The sequence below is a fragment of the Corvus cornix genome, chromosome 4 (assembly GCF_000738735.6).
Source record: "Corvus cornix cornix isolate S_Up_H32 chromosome 4, ASM73873v5, whole genome shotgun sequence".
Lineage (NCBI taxonomy): Eukaryota > Metazoa > Chordata > Aves > Passeriformes > Corvidae > Corvus > Corvus cornix.
The window spans coordinates 72,874,642-72,902,418 of NC_046334.1; the positions used below are offsets into that span (position 1 = coordinate 72,874,642).

The 27,777-nt window shown below is 44.4% G+C and overlaps 1 protein-coding gene across 2 annotated transcripts in view; it reads right to left on the bottom strand.

Moving 5' to 3' along the window:
* Positions 1 to 27,777, bottom strand: part of ATRN (attractin) — a 154,642-nt gene that overhangs the window by 110,704 nt on the left and 16,161 nt on the right. For both annotated transcript variants that reach the window (XM_039550339.1, XM_039550340.1), the window contains exons 2-3: positions 4,584 to 4,667; positions 293 to 406 (exon numbers count right to left, since the gene is read on the bottom strand). In XM_039550339.1, coding sequence (XP_039406273.1) covers positions 293 to 406; positions 4,584 to 4,667 — 198 coding nt within the window. The remainder of the gene's footprint in view (positions 1 to 292; positions 407 to 4,583; positions 4,668 to 27,777) is intronic.

Below are 27,777 nucleotides of genomic sequence, written 5' to 3' on the forward strand. Positions count from 1 at the left end.
CAATAATTTTTTTGTCTCTCAAAGAATCAGGATTTGGAAAAGAAAACATAATACTTACATGCTACAGAGCAGTGACATGACTTGTTCATTGTAAAAGCGAAAAACAACTCCTTAATTGTTTATGCTGACAAACAGTGCACAAAAGGACACTGGCTATATGTGCTGCACTTGCAGTGTTATACATTTGGATTACTGGATCATGTTTACAATGTTAGAAGCCATACTTAAGTCAGACTCTATTTTAAGAAAATACCACTGGCTACAGTTAACAGTCTCACCAAGGGGAACTTACCTAAAAGCTGCCAGTAAGGGAGCATAAATTGAGTCTCCATCATACACATACAAGTGGTCCCAACTGCACTCTGTGGCAAAGTGATTGAATCGAAGCCTGAGGATTGTGTTTGGCCTGTAAAGAAGAAAAAAAAATAAATATTGTAATTAGCCACTCAACACACAGGGCAAAATCCCTTCACAGTACTCCACTGGTGTGGAGCTCTGGTCCAGACAAGACTAAAACTGAGTGACTTGGTGTAACTGTAGGTGCATTAAACATGCTGTGGCTCCGGTTTTTTTTTATTGTGCGGCTCCCCTGGTATTAAGCAAAAAGTTCTTTATGGTCAGAAACTGTGTCCTATCGTGCAGTAGAGATCACAGAATCACAGAATATGCTGAATTGGAAAGGACTGACAAGGATCACTGAGTCCAACTCCTGGTCCTGCACAGGACACCCCAACAATCCCACCCTGTGCTTGAGTGCATTGTCCAAATCTCCCAGAGCTCGGGCAGCCTTGGGGCTGTGACCATTCCCTGGAGAGTTTGTTCAGTGTCTGACCACCCTCTGGGGAAAGAACCTTTTCCTGATATCCAAACTAAACCTCCCCTGACACAGCTTCAAGTGATTCCCTTGGGTCCTGTCCCTGGCCACAGAGAGATCTGTGTCAGCCCCCTCTATGCCTCAGAACGAAGTCCTGAGGTCTCCTCTCAGTCTTCTCCAGGCTGAACAAACCAAGTGACCTCAGCCACTGTCCAAACAAGCCAAAGGTCCCTCTGCAGCTCTCCTGGAGCCCCTTTAGGCCCTGCAAGGGGCTCGCAGCTCTCTCTGGCTCCTTCCCTTCTCCAGGGGAACATTCCCAGCTCTCCCAGCCTGATCCAGAGCAGAGGGGCTCCAGACCTGGAGCAGCTCCGGGGCCTCCTCTGGGCTCTCTCCAGCAGCTCCACGTCCTTCTGCTCTTGGCCCCAGGGCTGGGGCAGCTCTGCAGGTGGGCTCTCACCTGAGGGGGCCCAGGGGCAGAATCCCCCTCCCCTGCTGCCCACTCTGGGAATCAGCCCACGGCATGGGGGCTTCTGGGGGCTAGCTCACACAGCCAGAGCATGTCCAGCTTTTCAACGTGGTTAAGATACCATTTGTTTCACGGCTAATATAAAAAGATACATCTAAAGACAATCACAGAGAAACAACAGCAGATACTTAATTTAGGACTCAGCTCCAAGAGGGTGCAAACACCACTAACATTGTGCTTGGACCTGAAACAAATAGACAGTGAATCTATATCAGCAGTGCCTGTTCCCACCCACAGCTGTAGCTGTTGAAAGGACAGACACAAGTGACTAGGATCACCCTGACAGTATTGCCCCTGGATTCAGATGAAATCCCTGTTCATCCTAACCAAATACATTTTGAAAATGTCAGCTTGCCATAGACTCCTTCCTTCCCACAGCAGGGGAAGTCTTTAGGGACTTACTCTGCAAACGGCTATTTTTCAATAGGTACAACAATCTACTCTAGGCCTTTGGAAAAAGAGCAGCAGGTGAAACTCAAGGATAATGTCCTGCTTAAAGAAAAGGTACAAAGAGTACCTCCGACTTCAGAACTGAGCAGCCTATGGAGTCATAGGGGTTTGCTTCTACTTGAATAGCCTGACAGCTGTAGAGTAGAAAGAAACTGTCAATCAATAAAGCTTCAGACCACAAACAAAAAGGAAGAGTCTCTTTGCAACAGCCAACGACCATTAGCAGACAGCCCTCATCTGCAAAATCGCATGGTTCTGCCGTGGGATCCTAAGGCTCCATGGATCTCATCTGCTTTGTTCACACTCCTGGGAAAAATGAAAAGGACTCCCCTGGGATGAGAACATAGCACAGACACCAGCCAAGAAAAAATCAGGAACGGTGCAGAAAGGAAATGAGAACACTAAGGAACACATGGCTTATTTTGTATCTGAATTTCTCCAGTGTCTTCAATGGCTTACTCGGATTGTACCCTTCCCTGCTAACCTCAAAGCCCTCTGCACAATGGAATGCCAGCAACAAGGTGAGGGCACTCAGAACTGAACAGCTTTGCAGGTGCTGCTTTCCAAGTCCAGATGTCTGGGAATTTCACTTCTGGCAGCGAGCTTGGACTCTTTTCACAGGGCTGCATATTTCAGCTGGTTTAATCAGCATGATTATCTCTTTTCTGTTTACCACCATGCTCTGACAGCAGGGTATAAACCGTCACAGGCAGGAAAAGGACTCCAACCTAAATGCCTGGCTATGGAATAGGGAGGAACATTTCTGTCTTTCCAGCGAGAAAGCTCTCACTTCAAACCCCACAAAGTGGTGGTTCCCTAGGAAGCCTCTCAGCAGTAGTAATTATAGGCTGGAGGAGCAGCTTTGGTGACATTATTGAGGACTCATGAGAAGCATTTCACTTCTGATAAAAATATGAGTCACAATATCCTTTAAAAACAGAAGTTATGAGGGTTAAGCTGGCTGTACTGGGATGGCTGAGACTGGTCTGTCTGCAATAATGCTCTTGTGAAACATTTTTTAATTATTTGTAATTGCAAACTGTCTGCAGCTATACTCCTATTACCTACAAAAATTAAAAGGTGTAGCCACTTGGAGCATCCAACTTTTGCTCTTAACCACCTCAAACAACTGGGCTCCTTATAAAGTTAATAGTGAGTGGTTGCCTCTCAATTTCATCATTCTGGATGGTTCTACGGAGTAGCATACCTCTCAGTTTTGAGTACTTTGGGAGTCTAGGAATTAAACTTCCTCAACTCAAATAAACGTCTGAAGCAGATACAATGAATAATTCCTCCTAACTCATCAAACCTCCCAAATAAAGAGCCATAGAGTGGATCATCTAGGAAGGGACCTTCACCACCATCTCATTCCACCCCCTGCCATGGACAAGTTGCTCCAAGCCCCATCCAACCTAGACATGGACAATTCCAGGGATCCAGGAGCAGCCACAGCCCCTCTGAGCACCCTGTGCCAGGGCCTCACCACCCTGACAAGGAACAACAATTCCTTCCCAATATCACATCTAACCCTGCCCTCTGGCAGTGGGAAGCCATTCCCCCTTGTCTTGGTACTCCGGGCCCTTGTCCCAAGTTCCTCTCCAGTTCTGATCCTCCAAGATGCCAAGAGGCCTCAGTTTGCAGCGTCCAGTGCGAGTTCATGCTCTCACGTGACTCATGCCAATTCACAGACCTCTCTACCTGCAGATTCAGGGAACAACATGGAATGTGACTGAACACACAGATGTTATCTGTGTATGTATAGATGCTAACACAGCATCCTATCTGACCATGGAAAAGCTTTAGAGACTAAACAAATGGCTCTTACAGTCCTGGCACCAGCTTGATACTATGAAAAATACACTTCAACAAGTGAGATGCTCTGAACTGCTGCACTATCAATCAGGTGACAGAGGATAGACACTAAATATGCTACTCCTAAAAACCTGTGCAAGAAATTGCTGTAAGCAATATAAGGATCAAATACAGGAAGGGCAGCAAAGTAAGGGGAGAGATCTGAGGGACTTCTCCCAGTTTAGAAAACCTTTGCAATAAAAGGTCAATGGTTCCTCTGAAGTCCTCATGGCTCAGAGAGTAAAGAAACATCTGAAGTTCATCACTACAGAAACTGATTCTTCATGAATAAAAGCTTTCAGAGCTTTCTCTTGTTTCTCATACTACTGAGAAATCCCATATGTTGTTACAGTGGGGATTACTGTAACATGCGTATCAAACAACGAGGCCGGTGGAAAAGAAATATCTATGGACCGATTCTTGCTAGATGTTTCAGAGATGTTTATTTCCCCAGCCCATGGCCGGGGCTCTGCCCAGGAACTGTTCAATCACAGGACCCGAGGGTCCTTGCCCGGGCAGGGAACACAAAACAACCAACGGGGAACGAGGCTGACCAGGGGCAGAGGAACCCCGTGTCTCCCCCCAGGGCCCCTCTCCCAGACCCCACGGCAGGGGGGAAGGCCCCCAACAATGTAGTGAATCCCATCATCTGAATGGCCCACCATGGTATCAGTTAAGTAATTCATAATCCTTCATTATTTACAGAAATGCACTGATTTTTGTTTACCACATGCTTTTTCAACATAAACCTCTTAATCAGAAGTCAGTTTGGAGGGCTCAGTTGCACAAAAACTTATTTACCAAGAGCAATTAAGTGTTGCCCTATCTAGCTTTTAGAATAGCCAGAAGGAATTATGAGACTGAAAATATTCAGTGCAGATAAAACTCACCTAAAACTCCCAGTAAGCAACACAAAACTCCCAAGCTGCTTCCCACACTCACCTTCCTTCAATGAGCCAGGTACATTTTGTCTTGTATTTGTAATTTCCAGGCCCATCTGTGACATACCCTGAAGGTTCAGTGAGTCTGTAAATAAAAAAACAAAGACAAGCATTAGTTTCCAGTGGTATTAAACATTCAGAAAGGATTCCCTAAATTTTGAAGATCCATCAATACATTATTACTTACTTAAGATTCACTATAAACAAACCAACTACAGCACAACAAAACCCAGCTGGGAGTCTTCTGTTGAACTCTCTGTGCAGGTCTTCTGATGATTGTTCTTCAAGAATGACATCTTGAAGGACATCACTTCAAGAATGACGGTTTCTCTATCAGATTGATGTCATGGTTCCAAACCCACATGTACAGATATACCACCTATCCAGCAAAAGGAATTCCCAACAGAAGCTAAAATTATTCCTAAAGCATTTATCTATACAAACTGCACCATTCGTGCATGAAGTTCAGATGAAGAGATGGTGCAACCTCTCACTCATTCTGTATTTGACTCTCCACAAACTCCCTGACAATTTCCTGAATGGAGGACCGATCCCCAAGCCCCATCCCTGGAAGTGATCAAGGCAAGGCTGGACGAGTCTTGGAGCAACCTGGTCTAGTGGAAGGTGTCCCTGCCCATGGCAGGGGGTGGAATGAGATGGGCCTTAAGGTCCCTTCCACCCCAACCATTCAGTGATTCTATATTGTTATCAACATCTGCAAACACTGTACAGTGCAAGTTCTACACCAGCAAAAGACAAAACCAAGAGCTAAATCATTGGTATATAAATTCCTATCTCATATGAATTAGTTAAAATATTCCAGCTGAATTCTAACAAACTGTTGAAGTATTGCAGAAACTGCTGAAAATAAATGACAGGGAAGGATGGCAGCAAATGGCAGCAGCACCTGAAGGCTCCCAAACACAATGTTCTGGTAGAGCATACCCTGGCATGCAAAACAGGATTCCTTCCTAGGCAAGTTATCAACTCCATTGTCAGCACGTGGCAGGAGCAAACCACAGCCCTCTGGCAAAATTTAACTGTCCTACTTACAACACAGCTTTAAAATAAAAACACTGTAAATTTAAACTTGGCAAAAAGAGAAGAAAGCAAGATCAGAAGTTCCCAAAACCAGTATCCTGGAACCTCTTCTGTGCCTTTCCCCAGTGATCTGCTAATGTTAATGTCTCATCTTTTTTTAATATTTTGGCTGAGTCAAAAATGATTTTCCAAACTCTTTTCCATCAAGCATTTCTAAGGTTGATCTATGATACAAATTAAAAAGGCAAAACCCACAGGTTTTTTAAAACCACCTTCCTCTGTCTATAAATGAATTTATTATAATACTTTTCAACCTGAGAAACTGAGATGAAGATTTTAAAAAGCCAATTACTGAAGTTGTGCAGGAAATGGACATTCAAGCAAGTGAAGAAAATACTCACATATTTGGAAGCACAGGAAGCATCTGGGCCTTCAATGGAGCCACAGATGTAGGTGTAAACAGAGATTAGATTAAAAAAAATACACATACAGAAGGTATAGATTTAGGCTGGATATTGGGAAGAAATTGTTCCTTGTGAGGGTGGCACAGGGCACCCAGAGAAGCTGTGGCTGCCCCATCTCTGAAAGTGTCCAAGGCCAGGTTGGACAGGGCTTGGAGCAATCTGGGATAGTGGAAGGTTTCCCTGACCATGGCAGGGGTTGGAACTGGATGATCTTTAAGGTCCCTTCCAACTCAAACCAGTCCACAATTCTGTGATTTATATTTATTTTAAAACTTCAATATCTTTGAAAATTCAAACCACTTATCTGCTGACCAGGAATTCACAAAACCAAATGAAACTTCCACGTTGGAGGCAGTAACATCTAGTCTTTTTGTCTAAAATTTTATCCTTTTGACTATAATATCCATGGAAAAGCCATAAATCAAACAGTATGAACACTGACAGAACTTTGCCTGCAATCAAGAGCAGAGATTCTAAAAACCTGAGCAAGTCTCTCAAGCTAAAAACGACCTCATGCCATGTGGCAAGCTTTTTAGGGAGCCTCTGCTCATACAACTCTAGCAACAATTTTATCTGGAAACAATTACTAATTCATTCACCACAGAAATGCTACCAAGAGTGCCACCCAAAAAAAAAAATTCCTGTTAATACTGTAGCCCCAGCCATGTCACATCTCAGGGGGGAAAAAAATAAGAGCATTGAAAGTAATTCAATGAAGTTTCAGCAAAACATTGGATTTAGTATTAAAAATATAAGTCAAACTTTGATACACTATTAGTACAAACTTATCTGTAAGTTACTCAGACTCCTTACTAAACTTCCTGCCATTATGGACAAATAAGGGATATTAAAAATCTATAATAAATCAGAGTTGACATATCTGAAAGTAAAATAGATAGGAATTAAGTTCTCACGGCCTGCACTGCCTGGCTAGAGCAGGGCAGCAGCATCCATATTCTTCTATAAATACTGTCCCAGACAGACAGAAATAAATCTTCAGCACAAAAGCAAACTGAAACTAGAACTTCATCCTTCCATTCAATACATAAAGCTCAACTGATCTCCAAGCTCCAGTAAAAAGGCAAACAGGCCCCTGTTCCCCACGGTCAGTGCTGCCTGTGCCATACGTGACACAGGGCTGGGGCTTTCCATAACTGGGACATGTCCTACACAGTGTTTTGGTTTTGTCTGGGAGCAAAGGCTTGCGAAGGGAACACATGAGTAACTCAAGAAGGAAAAACACTCCAGGAATGAGGGACTTGGATGCAGAAAGTTTTCCTGACATGCATCAGGCTACTCTCACATAGAAGGCTCCTACCTCGTGGAACCTGTCACCAACACCACCAGGCTCAGGGGTTTTTGGCCCCACTGAAAGCTTTGGGCATGTTTAGGATGTGGGGTACAACCAGGCCAAGTGCCAGGTCCTGCACTTGGGTCACAGCAACACCCTGCAGCTCCAGGCCAGGGCAGAGGGGCTGGAAAACTGGAAAAGGCCCTGGGGGTGCTGGTGACAACAGCTGGACATGAGCCCTGGGGTGCCCAGGTGGGCAAGAGGCCAGTGGCCCCTGGGCTGTCCCAGCACTGGAATGGCAGCAGGGCCAGGGCAGTGCCCGTCCCTGTGCTGGCACTGCTGGGGCACCTCCAGTGCTGGGGGCAGCTCTGGAGAGACCCTGAGGGGCTGGAGCTGTCCAGGGAGGGGAACGGGGCTGGGAAGGGGCTGGAAAATTCCTGAGGGAGCTGGGAAGGGGCTCAGGCTGGAGCAAAGGAGGCTCAGGGGGGACCTTGTGGCTCTGCACAAGTCCCTGACAGGAGGGGGCAGCCGGGGGGGTCGGGCTCTGCTCCCAGGGAACAGGGACAGGAGGAGAGGGAACGGCCTCAGGCTGGGCCAGGGGAGGCTCAGGGTGGATATTGGGAATATTCCTTCCTGGAAAGGGCTGTCCAGTTCTGGCACAGCTGCCCAGGGCAGGGGTGGAGTCTCCGTCCCTGGAGGGATTTCAAAGCCCTGTGGTTGTGGCACTTGGGGACATGGGGCAGGGGTGGTCTTGGCTGTGCTGGGGAACACTTGGACTTGATGGTCTTAGAGGGCTTTTCCAACCTAAACAATTCTGGGATTTTATGGTAATTTTATGACTCAGATGCAGAAATCAGACACAAGAAAATATGGAAAGGCATCAAATACCACTTGTCTTTGCTAACTTGGTAAAACATGTTGCTGCTACACAAGAAGCATTTCTGTACTACCTGGGTGTTACATCTCCTACTCTGCAAGGAGCAGCTGCTACACCCTAAGAAAACAAAAAAGTCAAGCCCTGTACTACAATATTTACAAGGCCCTAAACTACAACATCAACTTTAAAACCTCCAGGGTAGAAAAAACAACTGCAAGAATCTATTCACAAAACTCAGATTAAAAAAATACAGAAGTATACTGCATAAATACATACATATACATGCATATACACACAATACTTAAGGCTTGTTTCAACCTTCACTGTTCACAACAGTGTTGTGTACACTAAATTTTTCACTGATTTCCAAGTAGACTGCAATATATAAGAATCAAAGGGAAAGAAGAAAGTCAGGGAGATGAACCTACAGCCCACATATTCGAAGAGCTCCAACCTTGAGTGCTGCCTATTCCAGCTTTTTTAAAGAAAAAGACAAAAGGGAAGCAACAACAAGAACGAAGATCTAACAGAAAACAACTTCAAAGAGAAATATTTTATGCAAAAAGATTCTTCATCTTTAATTCCCCACTCATTCTGGGAACCCCTGAAAAGCACAAAACAACACAAGAAAATCAGGCAGCAATCAATGGTATCTCCTGAGTAAACAGCCAAATCTGATATTGGAAATCACCAGATAAATCCATGTGTTTTTAATAACAACCTGAGTAATACTAGCAGCATATATTTTTCAAATACGAAGTAGTATACACTGAGAAAATTCCTACATAGACAGGAGCTGCACAACAAGGCAAAGCTTTAAAGCTGTTGACTAATTGCCATCTAATAAATCTAAAGCAATCCTGTTGCTAGTGAGCACAAAAACTCATAAAAAGTACCATAGAATTTAGGATTAAATATTTTTGCAGCACTTACTTCCAAAGCATTGTGACATTAAAGGTACACTATATGCTGGCAACAGGGTGTTGAATATATTTATTTTCATCAAAAGTATTATTAAAGAAAAAATGCAGCTTGCCTTTCCTTCATTACTCACCAGGAAAGGTAAGCAGGCTGGTTTGGTTTATAAAACACATTAAAATGTGACCTCTAAGCGGTCATCACTGGATCTCAAAACGGGTTTGTATTACTTTTAGTTAGACTGCAGTAACACTGACAGTGAAGACTTATTAGCATCTTGTCTGGAGAAGTTTAGCACAGCCTTCTCACTAAAAAAAAAAAAAAAAAAAACAACCAAATAATAAAAAACAAAACAAAAATCCAAAACAAACCAACCAAACAAAAACAAACAGCCAAAACCACCAAACAAGCCCCAAAACCCCTTGTCCATCCTAATTTTGAAGTTGCTAAATCTAGAGACTGATGCAAGCAATGAGTTCTCCTCCTCTCTCCCTTCTCCTTCCCAAGTGCTCAAGCACTTCACAATTCAAAGTCATTATTTCAGGTATATTTGGAGTTGGAAGGCATAAAGAAAGGGCTGTTACAGCCTCTTACCAGAACAAACGTTTTCTATCCTAAATTGATTATTAATTTGTCTTTGTTCGTGTTCTCACTAAAAGCACTGAGGTTAAAGGACACATATTATAAGCAAACACTTTAATTTACAGTCATGGAATAGTGGTGAGGCACACAGGGGATGAGAGAAGCAGAAAAACAATCCACGCAGATTCTTCATTAATTTCTACCATAGAACAGCTAAATCCCTTCTTCTGTCACCTCGGTTCCACACCACAGGTAAAGCTGGGAAGATGTAATTAACTACAGGCCAGGTCTCACAGATTAAGGTAATGACATTACTGCAAAATCCCCTTTGATAAGGATTTTACTTATGCAGCAACAGGTACCTAAAACAGAGACTATGAACTGCTCCAGGCGTACACAGAGAATTCTCTCCTCCTCTCTCTTTAATGTACAAAGTCTCCAATACAACTGAGATAAAAGTCCTCAAGATGAGCAAACTCATGCAAAAGTCACCACTGTAGCATAATCATGGAATCCCAGAATGTTTTAGATTGGAAGGGACCTTAAAGCTCATCTAATCTCACCCCTGCCATGGGCAGGGACACCTCCCACTGTCCCAGGCTGCTCCAAGCCCCAATGTCCAGCCTGGCCTTGGACACTTCCAGGGATCCAGGGGCAGCCACAGCTGCTCTGGGCACCCTGTGCCAGGGCCTCCCCACCCTCACAGGGAAGAACTTCTTCCTCACAGTAAAGGTTTTTATTCTAATAATTAAAACACATAAACTTTTTTTTAAAATCAAATTATTAAAATAATTAAAATTACCTAACCTCAAGACTAAGACAAGAGAAACTATGAAGGAAAAGCTGATTTCCCTCCTCCAACCCCATTTCCCCACATCAGAAGCACTGAAAATAAAACCTGTGCTGGATCCCAAATGACACCAGCACTTCCCCACTGCTTCCAAACCATCAGTTTGGAAGCCTTGTGATACTACCAGAAACACACTGGAGGTCCAATCTTGTTCTTGCCTCTAAGTTTTTCCAGCTATTAAATTCAAACTGAAAACATCCCAAATTTAGGTCCCTGCATATTTTCCTATTTCTTTATTCCCAGCCTCATCTGAGAGACCACAAAGCAGCATTTATTCACTGCATAACCTCAGCTTTATCTCTGCTGAACCAACCAGCCAAGCTGCACTATGAATGTCAACACTACTGTGTACCTTTACTACAAATTTTTCCCCCATTTAAACTTCCTGGGTAAAACAAAGAATAAAAGATATTATTATTATTATTATAATAACACTGAAGGGGTGTGTTCTTCACACAACCAGCACATTTTGTGCTGTTTGGCAGCTCATTTTTCTGTGGCTTTGTTCTATTATCTCTGTATTATCTTTGATCTCTGCTTTCACACTGCAACAACTCCAATCTTAGCACTCCTACTTCTTTGAACACCTTCCCCAGTGCCAGTATTTTATCCAGAAACATTACCATGACAAAAGGCCAATTCATGAGGTCCCCTTGAGGTCCCCCATACCCACTACCGTACCCGAGACATCAGCCATGCAGATGGTGGACACTACAACAGCTGTCTATTAATCTAATCCAGCAGTTGCACTCCACAACTGTTCCCTATCTGTTCCCAAATCCACTTATTGGATCTTGGCCTACTTCATTGAAATAAAGACAATTTAGCTGGAAGTGTTTGTAATGCTCAGAAAAACTGGAGCCTCATCCTTCACTGGTGATCCTAAAATGCTCCTGGGCTTTGTGGTAGGGAGTTGTCTTACGCCAGGCAGGAAGAGACAACAGAGCACAGCGGAAGCAAATGCATCTCATGCATCACAAACCATCTCACTGCAGCAGAAAAAGAATATATCAATCCCTCTCTTTCCCTGGCACACAATGAACCCCTAAAACCTTGGGTCAAGAGCCCTTGCAAATGTCTTACCCCAAAACTTAACCCTCTGCAAGACAAAAGGACAAAGAAACCACATTATTGCAATGGTCAAAGAGAATCATCAAAGGCTCATGCACACAAGGTCTGTAAGATGATTTTTCATCCCTTTCCCAAAACTAGAAATATTCAATTACTCAATGGATCTCAAGCACCTGTGCAATCAATTAAGTTGCAGTACAGCACACCTGTGACCCTTGTAAATAAGGCCTCATAATTCAAATTCTTTAAAGCCCACATGCTCAGAATTGACAGACATCAATCTTCTCCTCCAGTTGGAGAGCCCTTCACTCTGATAAGCTTTCAAGTTGTCAGGCCTACATTTAGGACCAGGAAAAGCATTCATTGGCAGAACATGTGCTGTATTGTGAGTGAAAAGAGGTTAAGCAACTGACAGCCTTCAGGCCAGCAGGAATCAGAAATAAGTGGAGCTTAAGGCCATCCCCATGGAGCAGAGGACCATCAACATCCTGCACTTTGTCACACAAATGCAAAACCACCAAGTTTCTATGAGAAATGTAAAAGCAGCAGCAGCAATCCCTTCCGCTTTCCAATGTCATATATGAAACTGCTGCCCAATTCTTCCTAAGCACTAAAGCCCAAAATAATCCATTGAACCCTCAAGAAGCCCATTTAGAGTCTGATTTAGCTCCAAACTTGCCACCCTCCATCACTGCTGATTTCTAGGCCAAATGCAGAGCTCAGAACCTGGTAGTCGCACTTACAGAAAAGCTCAAGCCAAAGATCAGTCAGTGTTGCAACAAAAATGAAAATACTGAGACATTCTATAAATAAATATCACAGCCTGACCCACTTTCCTAACAGGGATTGAAATAATTCCTTTTATTTCCTTCCTGACATCCAAAAATGTTAAGCTACTACGTAGCAGTGTTACCTGCTAGGAAAACTGATCCCTAAAGAAATACAAGTAGTTAGGAAAAAGATTGCTGTTAAGGTTAACTTCTGTTTGGCCTGGGCCTCAAAAACAGATTTTGACACACAATCTCAGATACAGATCCTTAAAACAGTCATAGTACGTGGATACAATATTGCTGCTAGCAAGACTTTTCTTGCTTCTTTCTAAGCCCGTGGGATACTTTTCTCTCTCACGAAGAGATTAGAAGTTCTGTAAACTATGAACACCTGTGACCTTGTAGAACTTTGTTTATGGTACAGTAGAAAAATATTTTGACAATGGATGTTTAGGATTTTAGCCAATCCACCCAGGGGGTGGCTGGTCCTTTGTCCAATTAGACTATGAAGAAAAAAGTCTATAAGAGTTTGTAAAATAATTAAATAAATCAATCTTGCTGCACAATTCCTGCCTGCTGGATCTTCTCTCCTCCCTACAGCTGTGGGATACAGTAATAACAGTACATCCCAAAATCCAGGAAAACATTTGTGATCCTACAGAATGACAAATCCTTGACGTTTTAAAGCAGGTCTTTGGCTGAAGGAACACCATAAAGACACGCAAAGATCAGGGAGTTGATAATGAAAATACTGTATTTATTAATGAAACCAATTCTCAGCCAATATCATAATTTAATGACACCTTGATCAACTAATAAAGAAGATGTTCTCAGGGATGCCACAAGCAGTAAAAATAATACAAGACCAAAGGAGCCCTTTAAGCATGAAATATTAAACCTGAGAGAACAAGGGAAGTGTGGTCCCTCAGTAAAGAGTCTGTACGTTTGTATCGCACAAGGATATTCTGTCTGTCCCAAAAATGTCCTTCTCCTCACATGTGTTACTGTAAAGAATGAAAGGCATGTAAATATTTTTCTCGAGGAGGGCACAGAGAAGAATTTCATTGAGGGGAGAAGAAGAAGTCCACAGAACACCAATAATAAAATAAACCAACAATTTATCACTACAATCTCCTACAATCTATTCAGATAATTCAGTTTTCAACCTCATTTCAGTGAAATCTGCTCCCAGACATACTCCCTTCAGCCACATGACCCCTCTCTCCTAACAGTCCCTCCAGCACATCCACCTGAGGGATTTTGGACAGGCACTCAAGCAGGATTGTGATCACTGGCTCAGAGAGCAGAGCCCAGGTCAGCGCTAGTGTTGGCCCGAGAATCCAGCTGAGTTTCCAGCTCTGTTGCACCCATGAACAGCTGATGACACCAAGCTGAGTGGTGAGGGTGACACGCCTGAGGGGTGGAATGCCACCCAATGGGACCTGGACAGGCTGGAGAGGTGGAACAGTGCAAAACTCATGAGGTTCAACAAGGCCAAGTGCAAAGTCCTGTACTTGGGTCAGGGCAATGCCTGGTATCAGAACAGGCTGAGGATGGAGAGCACCCCAGGGGAGCAAGACTTAGGGGTGCACGTGGGTGAGAGCAGGACATGACCCAGCCCAGAACCCCCTGTGCTCTGGGCTGATCCCAGAGTGGGCAGCAGGGGAGGGGAGGGATTCTGCCCCTGTGCCCCCCTCATCTCTCCTCAGGTGAGAGCCCACCTGCAGAGCTGCCCCAGCCCTGGGGCCAAGAGCAGAAGGACGTGGAGCTGCTGGAGAGAGCCCAGAGGAGGCCCCGGAGCTGCTCCAGGCCTGGAGCCTCTCTGCTCTGGATCAGGCTGGGAGAGCTGGGAATGTTCCCCTGGAGAAGGGAAGGAGCCAGGGAGAGCTGCGAGCCCCTTGCAGGGCCTAAAGGGGCTCCAGGAGAGCTGCAGAGGGACTGGGGCCAAGGCCTGGAGGGACAGGAGCCAGGGAATGGCTTCCCACTGGGAAAGGGGAGCTTGGGCTGGGATGTTGGGAAGGAATTGCTGGCTGTGAGGGTGGGGAGGGGCTGGGCTGGAATTGCCAGAGCAGCTGGGGCTGCCCCTGGATCCCTGGCAGTGTCCAAGGACAGACTGGACGGGGCTTGGAGCACCCTGGTCTAGTGGATGGGGTCCCTGCCCATGGCAGGGGGTTTGGAACTATATGTCTTTAAGGTCCCTTCAACCCAAATCATTCTAGGATTCTATCTTTTAGCACCTGCAGAAACAATTGGAAATAAGCACCCAACTTCACAACATAAATAAGCAACACTTATGTTTGCCAATATCCAGGAGACAGAAAGACGGGAGCAGAAAAGCTGTCTCCTAATTTCTGGTTTTACAGGAACTTCTCATTTCCACATACATATTGGTACAGAATTGTAAACACTTCCACAAACACTTCATCAGTTCTTCTCCCTTCCCTTTTCCAGTTCAAGCCAGCTGTTCCTCCATTCCACAGACTGTTGTGCTAAATTCATTATCACAGCAAGAAAAAGAATTATTTGCAACCCCTTGCAGAAAAGCACGAGTGGCATTTTCCCCAAATGACTCATGTTAATGAAAGCAATTTCACACTACATAGAAAAAAAAGGAGCTAAATACCAAACACTTCAACGATCTAATGAAGACAGGTGTACACAGTTGGCTCCCTTCAGAAGTTACCCTTTGTTAAGCAGAAAAAAAATCAAAAAATAAAGAATAATCCAGATGACTTGAATTTAGACAGGACTACAGTGACATACAAAAAACGTGAATACCAAGCACTCATCCAGCTGTGTGTTCTCACTCACACCTATGGGATGGGAAGTCACCTGCAGCACTTTATACTCAAACACACAGCCAAATTCCTGGCTTAGCAAATGGAGAAAAGGCCAGACTTCATGTAGCTTTGATTAAATCACCTTAATCCCTTCAATGAAAACTTTCTACTGCTTGCACACATCACTTTAACTACACAGATTACTTCACCAGCCAGTCTAAGCTTTTCCAGCAGCTCCTGGGAAGAATTAAATAAACCCACAGTGCTCAAACCATCCCAGTGTTTATTTAAGTGCCTGAGCAAATAAACCAAATGTGAAAGTCATCCAGTAACTCAACAGCTCCAAACTCAAGGAGATGAAGAGTTGGAGGGACTTTCAAATGCCAGAGTGCATTTGACAGCGTCACTGTGACCAGCCTAAATCCCTTAGGGAATGGGGTGGGTTTAGGCACTATAGACTGCTATGCCTTATTAAATGCATCTGCACAATAAACTTTACAATTCAGGTCAGGTATTTCCTAACCCACCAACAGAAATTCTTGGCTATTAAAACACCAGGCCTTGACTCCTTACCTGGGCAGAAGCAGCAGCAAGAAAAGTTGGGTTTGGAAAAAGAAAATTCTTCTAAAAAATAAAAACAGGCTGGGAGAGCTGGAGTGTTCACCTGGAGAAGAGAAGGCTCCAGGGAGACATTAGAGCCTCTTCAAGAGCCTAAAGAGGTTCCAGGAGAGCTGGAGAGGGACTTTGGACAAGGCCTGAAGTGACAGGACAAGGGGGAATGGCTACACACTGCCAGACAGCAGGGAGAAATGGGATATTGGGAAGGAATTGTTCCCTGGGAGGGTGGGCAGGCCTGGCACAGGGTGCCCAAAGCAGCTGTGGCTGCCCCTGGATCCCTGGCAGTGTCCAGGGCCAGGCTGGATGGGGCTTGGAGAAACCTGGGACAGTGGAAGGTGTCCCTGCCCATGGCATGGGGTAGAACGAAATGAGCTTTAAGGTCCCTTCCAATCTAAAACATTCTGGGATTCCATGACTTTTTAAGCACACTTTAATCAAGCAAAGACTACGTGAAACTTTTATTTTTGGAACAAACCTTGAAAACATAGAAACAATGCACTCATTGGCACATTACACAGAATTTGTGGTTTATGTCAATGCCGCCTTAGCAACAGTCTCACTACAATACCTTTATAATACAAGACCTCTTAGCATTTCTTTCTAGGATAAGTAGCTCTGGAGTGTTTGTCTACAAAACACTCTTGATTCAGGGAAGGTCACACCGCAGCCTCCCAGTTCCTTAGTTGTGGAGGCAGATGTTCCTGCATGGTGGGGTTTTTTTTTTCTCTTCTCTTGTAGTAAGGCAATGTCTAACATGCAGATCTCTTGATAATCACTACAAAGAAAGTCTTCCTTCAAACAAATCAAGAGCACAAAACAACAAATCCAACAGATGAATAGACCAACCAAAAAAGTACCACAATTGTGGACACCCAACTCAGCCAGCAAAGACCTAAACACCCTGAGGGAAGATGTAGCTGCAAAAATCATTGCTTACATCCCTAACTCTGCCATATGCACCTTTCCTATTGCCTCCAAAATGACTTTGAGAGGAGCTATTCTGGGGTGGCAGTGGGCAAAAAAGAAATTCCATCTGCTTGCAACAGATTTGTGACAACAAAAACAAAGACAGTGGCTCAACACTAGTTACGCAAAGTTTTGAAATAACTCCTCACTTCGCTACCAAGCTGAACATGACTGACAGGCCACCTCTCCACAAAACAACTCTAAAAATAAAGTCCCAACTTCTTATTTAGGATTCAGTCATCACCAATTCTTTCCTCACTCTGGCAACATCCACAGGAAATGGCCCTAAGATGAAGGAGGGTTTAGATTAGGTATTAGGAAGAAATTATTTTCTGCAGGAGATACGAGGCCCTGGCACAGGGTGCCCAGAGCAGCTGTGGCTGCCCCTGGATCCCTGGAAGTGTCCAAGACAAGGCTGGACAGGGCTTGGAGCAGCCTGGTCTAGTGGAAGGTGTTCTCACTCATGGCAGCAGGATGGAATAATAGGATCTTTAAGGTCCCTTCTAACCCAAACGATTCCATGATTCTAAAAGCCTGTTTGCACTTACAAGGAATTGTGCGCAAAATACTGCTGTGCTTGCCTTAGTTTATTAAGAAAAACAGGAAAAGAAAAGGTTTTGCCTCGTTCCACTTTCCCATTTAGCTTCCTACATTTTCATTTCATTATCTCTATTCAAAACTAAGATGGCTTAAAACATTATTGTTGGGGTTTCAGTTTAGTCTTAGTTTTTTTTCTGTTAAAGGAATTTTCTCCCATATGCATGTTGCTAGGGGACAAATAGCTGTACTTAAGAAAGACAAAAAGGAGGGTGGGGCGGGCCTGGCTACTCCTTTGTCTACACCTGGGTGTGGGGTCAGTTCGCTCTGAGCGTCCGGAGAGAGAAGCTGCAGAGAAAGGAGCTGCTGCTTCTTTCTTTTTGGCCGTTCTTTCTTCCTGCTGGAAACAACGCCGGGACCCCAAAAGCCGCTTTCCCTGCCCTGCTGGAGACCGAGCTGTGGCTGCCCTGCCCCGCTGCTGCTTCGAGCTTTCGCTACGCTGTAGCCCTGCTCGCCCTGCCTGCCTGGGCCTCCGTGGGGTTCTCCCATCTGGATACATCTCGCCTGCCACCCGGGATTTGCGTTCGTCCCTGCCGCTCCAGCCTGCCGTTCTAGCCTGCCGTTCCAGCCTGCCGTTCCAGCCTGCCGTTCCTGAGAGTCCGGGATCGGCTGCTGAGGGGTTTGTGAAGCTCCTTTGTTCCATCCCTTCCCGGGATCCCAGGGCACCAGTGCCGCGTGCTCCCTGAGCTCGCTCCGGAGCGCCCCCTGCAGCCGCGGGGGAACCATCGCACCTGCCCTGCTCACCGGGAGCCGCCAGCGCCCCTGCCGGCTGCGAGCAGAACTGCACCCGAGGGGAAAGGGCCTGACAGCCGAGAAGGCTGGCACTGGGTTTGTGATTGCTGTTACTGCCATAGTTGTTGTTTTGTTTGACTGGTTATATACATATATATATATATATATATATATATATATATATATATATAGTAAAGAACTGTTATTCCTATTTCCCACATCTTCGCCTAAAGGCCCTTGATTTCAAAATATAATAACTTAGAGGGAAAAGGGGTTATATCTGCCACTTCAAGGGGGGGCTTCTGCCTTCCTTAGCAGACACCTGTCTTTCAAAACCGAGACAATTATTTAAGAGAAACACCAACCATCCCCAGTCCGCACCCTTAGACCCTGCAAGGAAAAGTTCATTCCTGCCTTAAAATTGCTTAAAGAAAGAAATGATACTTCACTATACCCTATGACAGAGCACTAGGAGAACCACTTATGTGGAATCCTCCAGAGCAGAAACCCATAACCCACTTCCCAGAGTGCTTCTCTCTGGCACACTCCAACACAGCCGCATTGTCCACGCCTGGACGTCGTGGGAAGCCTTTCAAGGTGTTGATGCAACTTGGGTAATCTGCCAGGCTCTTTTCCTCTTGGATGTATTTTTGTTCCAGGCTCAAAGCCATTCTCTGCCCTGCTGTGGGGCTGAGGAACACACACAGGTATAGCACAGGTATAACACTGAGGGCAATCTTGGTGTCAGCCCACATTTCAGATATTTAACACAATAAATACCAACCTCCAGGTCAAAGGAGGAAATTCCAGCTGAATGCTTCCCAGATCTAACCACAGATGCATCAATGCATCATAAGGTCAGTAACTTCCTCTCATCTCCTGTGCTTTAAATTAATCTGTCAGAGGTAATTTAGAGCACAAGGAATAAGAAGTGAAGCAACCATGGAGATAAATTCCTCTTAGACATATGAAAACATCCAAAGGTACCAGGCACTGGACAACAGCTTTCAGGAACCATTTTGTTCTTATGCTAAAATTATCTGTGCAAATGTACAAATAAAAATTCATCATTTCATGACAAAAAAGCTAAAAATATGTCTGCATGATATTCGCTAGGAAATTTTAAAACTCCCACATCCAATTACAGAGCCCCTCCAAATATCCCAAGTATCTGGACCACAATAGGCGGTCTGACCAGGGGAGGTCCCCATAGCCCAGATCATGTCAAAGCCCTGTTACACCTGAACACACAGAGCTGAAACCCCAAAAAGCAAACATGATTCCCAAAGTAGAGGGAAAAATGATACCCAGCTCTCAGGAGTGTGACTGCCCGAGATGAGCTCTGGGAAGAAGGTGAGCTGTCACAGTAGTCCGCAATAGGGACAAGCAAGAGCGGGTTGAAGACCTAACTTGTTTTTCCCCTTCATCCCACCTCCAGGAACAGTTGCATTCCTGCCTGCCAAGAGCTCTGCAGTACTATTTTGAGCTTTTTGAATCTCATTATTTAATTTATTTATTAAAGCGTGATAGGGGAAAAGGGAGACAAAACTTGCCCAAAGCATTTGAGTTTTATTTCGATTAAGACAGGCTGTTCAAACTGGCTCAGAGTCACAGGATGGTTCCACTAATTACAATCCCTAGTTTAGAAAGAGTGGAAGCAATTCTTGGTTAGGTCCTACGGCTGCAGAACTCTTCACTTAGGGGTGAGTTTCTCGTCTCAGCAAGTTTAACAAGCAGAGTTTAAAGCACACGGCAATTCCCAAACCATGAAATGGCACTTCCCAGGAAATTAGTCGATTTAAAATTGGGGTGTAAAATGAAAGCCCCTTTACTGCTCTCCATTAGTTAAATATTACAGGTCAGAAAGCAGCAGCTGGCACAGATACAGCACAAGCACTGCCCCCAGTTAAAGGAAGGCTAATGGGAGTAAGAGAATCACAGAATCGTTGGGATTGGAAAAGACCTCCAGGATCACCAAGTCCAACCTGTGACCCTCTCCCCCCCCCCTCCCCCACCTACCTTGTCAAACAGCCCAGAGCACTGAGTGCCACATCCAGTCATTCCTTGGACACCTCCAGGGATGGAGACTCCACCACCTCCCTGGGCAGCCCCTTCCAATGCCTGACAACCCTTTCCGTGGAGAAATTCCTGCTGATGTCCACCCTGAGCCTGCCCTGGCCCAGCCTGAGGCCATTCCCTCTCCTCCTGTCCCTGTTCCCTGCCAGCAGAGCCCGACCCCCCCGGCTGCCCCCTCCTGTCAGGGACTTGTGCAGAGCCACAAGGTCCCCCCTGAGCCTCCTTTGCTCCAGCCTGAGCCCCTTTCCAGCTCCCTCAGGAATTCTCCAGCCCCTTCCCAGCCCCGTTCCCTTCCCTGGACAGCTCCAGCCCCTCAGGGTCTCTCCAGAGCTGCCCCCAGCACTGGAGGTGCCCCAGCAGTGCCAGCACAGGGACGGGCACTGCCCTGGCCCTGCTGCCACTCCAGTGCTGGGACAGCCCAGGGGCCACTGGCCTCTTGCCCACCTGGGCACCCCGGGGCTCATGTCCAGCTGCTGTCACCAGCACCCCCAGGGCCTTCTCCAGCCCCTCTGCCACCTGGAGTGCTCCACAAGGTTGCTGCAACTCAAGTGCAGGACTCAGCCCCGGGCCTTGTTGACCCTCAACTTGGTGGTCTCAGCCCATCAATCCAGCCTGCCCAGAGCCCTCTGTAGAAGTTCCTGCTCTCCAGCAGACACTTCCACAGAATTTTGTGTCATCTGTAAACTCACTAAGGGTGCACTCGATCTCCTCATCCAGATCATCAATAAAATATTAAATAGGACTGGGCCAATACTGAGCTAATACCTGTTGGTATCAGCTCAGCTAACCCTAACCCAAACCCTCTAAAGCAAGGAGGACAAGCAGCATTTAGACATTTGCCATCAACTCCATCAAAAATTACATGATTCCCCCCCCAAATAACTGTCTGGTATTTCAGAGGCAGAAAAGGCAAGAACTGATAAATACTGAATGCTCATTTTTAAGATAGGGACCATTAATTTTGAAGTTTAACTCAAGTCACCATTTTCTATGTGTGGGCAACAGCTTTAAGGCTGAATCCAAAAGTGTTTCATGGACAGCAAACACAGAAAAGCCTTGAAAGCTGACAGGGCTTTACAGCCAAAGACAATTATAAACTCACCCACAGGACCTTTCACAACACCCCCTTTAACATCAGAGGGAAACAGGAAAGTCTTGCACAGTCCATACTAAATTTGCTGCTGCTTTGGAACCCAAATAAATTTGCATGACACATTTGCTATCTCAGTGAGACACAGGATTTCGTGGTGTTAATGTTTGTTCCACAGTGACTAGTAAGCAATTCCCTCATGGACAAAAGCAGTGGCTGATGCATTTATTAGGAGTTTGGTCCAAGCTGTCTCTCGCCTGTGATCCTCACTGCTCCATACTGAACCAAAAAGCAGACATTTTCCCAGGGCTCTCGATCCTCTTTTCTCTGGAGACAAAATTATTTCTACATGAGCAGCACTGTGACTTGTCAATAAGCACAGGCTGCTCTGCCAGACGAGCCTGGAGACTCCCAGACCGCATCTAGCCACTAATTTGCTGCAGAGCACTTTGCATCCTGCCCATCCCAGTCATATTCCCACAACTCCCTAACACAGGGACATGAGCAAGAGGAAGATTTTATGAGGCTCAGTGTAGTGAAGCATTACATAAAAATTACGTGTTAATGCAAAACTTTTGCAAGGTTACTAACAATATCACTTGAGAACTGCATTAAAAACAATCACTTTTTAACCCCAGAAACAAATCAAAAATCATTTATGTAAATAAATATGGGGGAAGGGGGGGGGGACGAAGATTAATTTGCCTTACTGAAATTTTACATAAAAACTTTAACATCACTTTTGCATAGGTTCCACCATTCCACACCAAAAATACAACTTCCCACATTAAGTTTTATCTGAATTTTCAAAATCATTGAAAGATGCAATGGTTGAAATTAGAGTTTCAATCCTCTAAGTACATGAACTTTATCACATGAACAGTGAATACACATCACACAAGCCGCCAAAACCGGGAGAACACAATTTCCAGCAGAAAGATGGAAACATAAAACCTTGTGCTTCAAACAAAAAAAAAAAAAAAATCCCAACATTGTAAGGAATGAAAAAAAATTGACTTCCTGCAAATTAGTTTTATATATAGAAGAACACCTGAGAAGCCTTGCGAGGCTCCCAAAGGGTCATGATTGTCAGGATTCCTCAGCCAGTGGGTTTGGGGTGAACTTCAGCTCCGGATGGAAAGCAGAGAGGGAGACACCCCCCCACCCTGCCCTGCTGTCAGCAGTTCCCCACGATAAGTGGTAACATACACACATTATTTTGCTCTAATTGATTCCACTTCAGTTAGACTGATGTTCTATATTAAGAGTGTGACAAGCCTTTATATATCTAGTTAAAGTTTTATATTAAAGTATTTTTTCCATTTGAGGAAAAGCTGACATGGTGACAATTAAGAAATAAAGTATCCACCTGCTCCCAGTGAGCTGGAGAACAACGTGTAACAAAAAATAATAACAAAAAAATATTTCTAAAACAACTTAATAGTTTTTAAAGGGAAGATGGCACGACAAAACGTTCTACAATTACTGACTCCCAGTTTCTAATCTGCATATATGTCACTGGGTTGCAGAGGGAGAGATGTAGAGGATCATGGAATGACTGGTGCTGGAGTGAATCATCAACACCTCTGGATTAAACATGAGTACTTGTTCCATTTCAAAAATTACCTTCGGTAATTGAAATAGTAATTTCAGTTTAGCACCCATAAAGCACTGTGGAATGAACAGTTCTTAGACTGGTAAGAAACAGCTGCAGGCCAAGAGCACTTGCTGATTAACAGACATAAAAAACTTAGAGAGAAATGACAGCCAGAACCCCTAAAAATAAAACCAGAAAAATCCTCTTTGCAAACACACGATTAAAAGGAAACCAACTGCTCAGAGGGTGATGATATTACCCAGGAGATGCTCCTACGAGTGCTTTGAACCACAGTATCATTTTTCCTCCTTCTCCTCTCTACCTTTTTCCTTCGTCTTCCCAAATGCATCATGCTGACAAATAACTATTCAAAGAACCAATTACTGTTTCTTGGTCTTTCTTTTTTATATAACTTCATCTTAACAGGCTTTTTCTGTAAGTCCCCCATGAGTGTGATGCCACCTCAGCCTCATTCTGTCTCTTCATTCCCCCTGCTCTGCCCAGATGATGGTGTGATCTCTGTACCCAGGCTCCACAATGACATAATCAGTGATGTGAGCAGTGAACATCTCTTCACTTTACCCAGGTCATGAATGAAAATACTAAATATCAGGTTCCAGCTCCAACTTCCTACCCTCTCCCTTTCTTTCACAGTATGAGAAATATTCACCAATAAAGTTGAAAGAGGACAAAGTCATCGAAGCAAAACTATACATTAATATAAACACGTCAGCTGAGTCAGGTGCATCTCACTGAGGAGACACACCTCCCCCTAAAATGCACAAACTTTTTTATACCCTTCCCTGGCTGGCAGGGGTCCCTGTCCCCTTTCCCACTGGCTGGGTACTCAGGAACTTAACATTCTTTCTGACCACCTACTGCACTCAAACCAACACCTCCCTTGCCCTTTCCTTCCCCTTCCTCGTAACAAGCCTTGGTTATCTCCCCTCTCCCCTCCCGCCACTCCTGAGGCCTGGACTTGTGCTAGCTACATCTTTGCCTCTGTGATGTAAGTATACAATCCTATGCCTGACACAATGGCTAAAGCAAAACATTATTTTCTCATTATTTTCTCCCTCACAAGCCACCCTCTTTTTATTTATCACCTTTTTGCTGAAACCCCTGGTTTGGTTATCTGTCTGGCCAGTGTGGGCTGGTGCCTGTTGGCAGAGCAGTTATATTCAAATGTAACAGTTACACTCCAGTCCCGTTATTTTGCAAACTCGGGCTTGTGCTGAGCTAGGCTTATTCCAAAGTTTTAGGTCTTTGTTTCCTGCTGAGGCCCATAGCTTTGCTCTAGCGTGTGCAAAGTAAGATGTCAGTCTTCTTTTGGTCTTTTCTGATCTTGCCTCCTTAGGACCATGATCTCCTGGGTATCCTATTCTTTCTCTAGCAGCTGCTAGGTTTGGATTCACTGGCATTCTGACCATCTCCATTCCTACTACTACATTAGCAATTAACCTGATAAAACGGAATAAGACAAGGTATAAGCAATAATCCAGCAAAGGCACATAATAGAAAGAAGCCCATCTTTTCCCACCAGGTTTTCCCAAATAAGTTATCCCATCACTGAGAATCCCACATTGTATTCCATTTCTGTATTAGCACATGAGCATGGTTGAGCCTATGTTCCTAAATTTTGGACAATCCAGCAGGTTTGTGTTTCACCAGGGAGCCTTTCCTGACATTTTGTAGGTTTATCAGAATAGCATGCCATATTGAGCCAGACATGATGGGTGAAACCCCTGTAACTTTTTCCAGCAGCTTTCCAGGTTCTATAGCATTTAATGCCAGAGTTAGCTAAAATAGAAGGTTTACTAGGACTAAAATTATAATCCAGGCAGTAAAATTTAAATTATTAATTTTCAGGACAGATTATCTTTGAAGAGTTAATTTTAGAGGGCTACTTCTCTGTATCACAGCCCAGTCCCTGGGAAGTGACTCCACTGATCCTTTAATTCAGGTTGCATGGGACCACCCTCTGTCTGTGGTGTGAACTGCTGTCTCAATTGTCAAGTGTATTTGAAAAGGACCTCCCCATGTCAGTGTCAAGGAGTCATTTTTCCAAGATTTTATCAATACCCAATCTCCCAGTTTTACCTGATGGATGTAAATGTCCAGGAGTGAAGTTTGGGGCAGCAACCCCTTTCTTCTAAGATCTGCAAAAGAGAGCATTATTGCCTGCAAATAATTTTTAAGATACAGGCCATTTGTTTCAGGAACTGGCAACCCTTCCTCCCTTCCCAGATAAGGTAATCCAAACAACATTTCACAAGGAGACACTCCCATAAGTTTTCTTGGAGCAGTTCTAATTCTTAGTGTTTCTAAAGGTAAACACTTGGTCCATGGCAGTTTAGTTTCAATGATTAATTTAGTAATATGGGTTTTAAGTGTAGCATTCATCCTTTCGACACATCCCAAACTTTGGGGATACCAACGAGTGTGGAAGTTCCAATTTGTATCTAAAGCCACACACACAGTCTGTAAGGTTTTTGACATGAAGTGAGTCCCTGTATTAGAGTCTATCCTCTCAATTACTCCATATCTGTTCTGACAGAATTTTAGGCACATTAGAGGTGGTAGCACTTGCAGTGGGAAAAGCCCCTACCCTGTGGGTAAGATCATTGACTATTACCAGCAGGTATCTCCATCACTGTACTGAACAATCTACATGTATGCTCTGGAAAGGTCTAAGAGCCAAGGTTCTTCCCCCACTAGGGGTTTTACTCATCACTTTCTTATTCATCTTTTGACAAATCAAGCACTGTTCAGTCATTTGTTTGGCTACTGTGTAAACTCCCACACAGCAGTAAGTTCTTAAAAATTTATCATATAGTGCTTGAGTTCCCCTGTGTGTTCCTTGTTGTAGTTTAATTAATATTTCTCTAGTAATGGCCTTGTTCAATATTTGCCTCCCATGTGGTAATAGCCACCTGCCTTTCTGAGTCTTTACACCTCCCATCTTCTGTAAGAATTCCTCTTCCACCTTAGTAAACAGCAGGATTTTTATACTCTTTACTTTGCTGCTAGGTGTTAGAGCAAGCATTTTGGTTTCTTTTTCTATGGTGGCTTCCTTAACCAACTGATTTCCCCTTATTTCCAGAGTCCCTCCTTTGCTGTAGTTCATGTCATGGGACATCAGAATCTCCTCAGGCAGATCAAGAGCTTCCACAACTTCTTAGAGTAGCCACTCATGTACTAATTCCTTTCCTCTAGAGAAAATTAATCCACGCTCCTTCCAGATTTTCCCAAAAGTATGTATTATCCTAAAAGCATATTTGGAATCTATATAAATTGTTCCTTTCTCTCCTCTGTGTAGCTCCAAGGCTTGCTTCAATGCATGTAATTCACATGTCTGGGCCGACCAGTTGTTGGGCAATCTTCCTTTCTTCAGTAAACTACTCCGCTCACCATCCACAACAGCGTAACCATTATAACACTTCCCATTTATACATCTTGATGACCCACTGATAAAGATTCTCTTTCCATTGACTAAGGGGATTTCCCATAAATCTTCTCTAACTTCTTCTTTATATCAGGCCAGCCTTTGGTGACAAAGTTCATCTTTAATGATTTCTGACCAATATAACTCTCAGGATCAACTCCTGAGTATTGCTGCATGTTCTTTTTAAGCCTCTGTAACCACGCAATAGGTGACCCATCTTTTTGCTGCTTATTTTCAAAGGCTTTCTCAAAATTCTGCCCCTTTGGCACCACTTCCTTTATTCCTCTGATTACTAGCCTCTTGCAATCAGACATACTATTTCTCCCTTCAATTGTATTTTGGTCCCACTTAGGTCTTACTATGGGAAACTTCTGCTCACCAGGTACTCTTCCCTAGACATTAGGTGGGTCTTCTCTCTCCCAAATTCTTATTCCTTCAGTCCATATAATTTGCCCTTCCTCTGCTGTGAATAAGGTCCCCAAAATAGAATGCATTTCATCCCAGGTATAGATTTTTGGACCCAGAAATTCGTCTAATTGTTCTGCCAATCCTAAAGGGTCATTTAGCATCTTACTCGCTTCTTTTTTAAATTCTCAAATTTTAGCACTCATCAGTGGTGCATTAACAAACCCTAACCCCCCTTGTGCTCCACACATAAGCACTTCTTGCAAGGGAAACATCTGTGTTGCTGTACTAGCAATGGGGGTCATATCTGAAGAGGGAAACAGAAAGTTTTGAATATCCCTTTCAAATTGCTCTAACTCAGTGGTCTGAGTTCTGCGCATCGTTTGAATCGAAGGAGCCATCTCATTTCCTCCCTCATTGTGATCAATCCCACCCTGCTCATCAGCCCCTCCTTCTAAAGCTGTGGCATTCAGTTCTCCCTCTGGTGCACAGGAAGCGGGCAAATTATTTAAAGGGTCTCATTTTCCCCTTTTGCTCTCCTCCTTACTCTCCTTAAAATTCCTAGCCACAAAGAGAGACCAGCTCCCTTTCCAACGGGATGCATGATCACTTTTGTCTTGATCAGAAGGTCTCTTGGTGTTTATACTGATTTAAAGCCTGACAGATCCAATTCTCTGATGACCCATATTTCAGCCAATATAATGGGTCAGATCTAATAGGTTCCTTAGTCCACTCGAACATACAGTACTGTATCATTTTCTTTTTATCATTTCCCTGGGTGCAAGACATACCCTCCGGGCCCCAGTCCCTGAGCATTCTCCCCAAAGGACTGTCGGGAGGTGTGCTTGGAGTGAAGTCTTTCAGCTTCTCTCCCCTCTTTCAATTCTTCTTACTAGGCCTATTCCCCATCTCTTAAAATCCCACAGAACACCTTTCGTCACGACCCATCTCGCTTCGTCCCTTCGCCCACCGCTCTCCTCGCAGAGGGACGGAACTGCGGTTAGAAGGACTGCACAATCACTTTG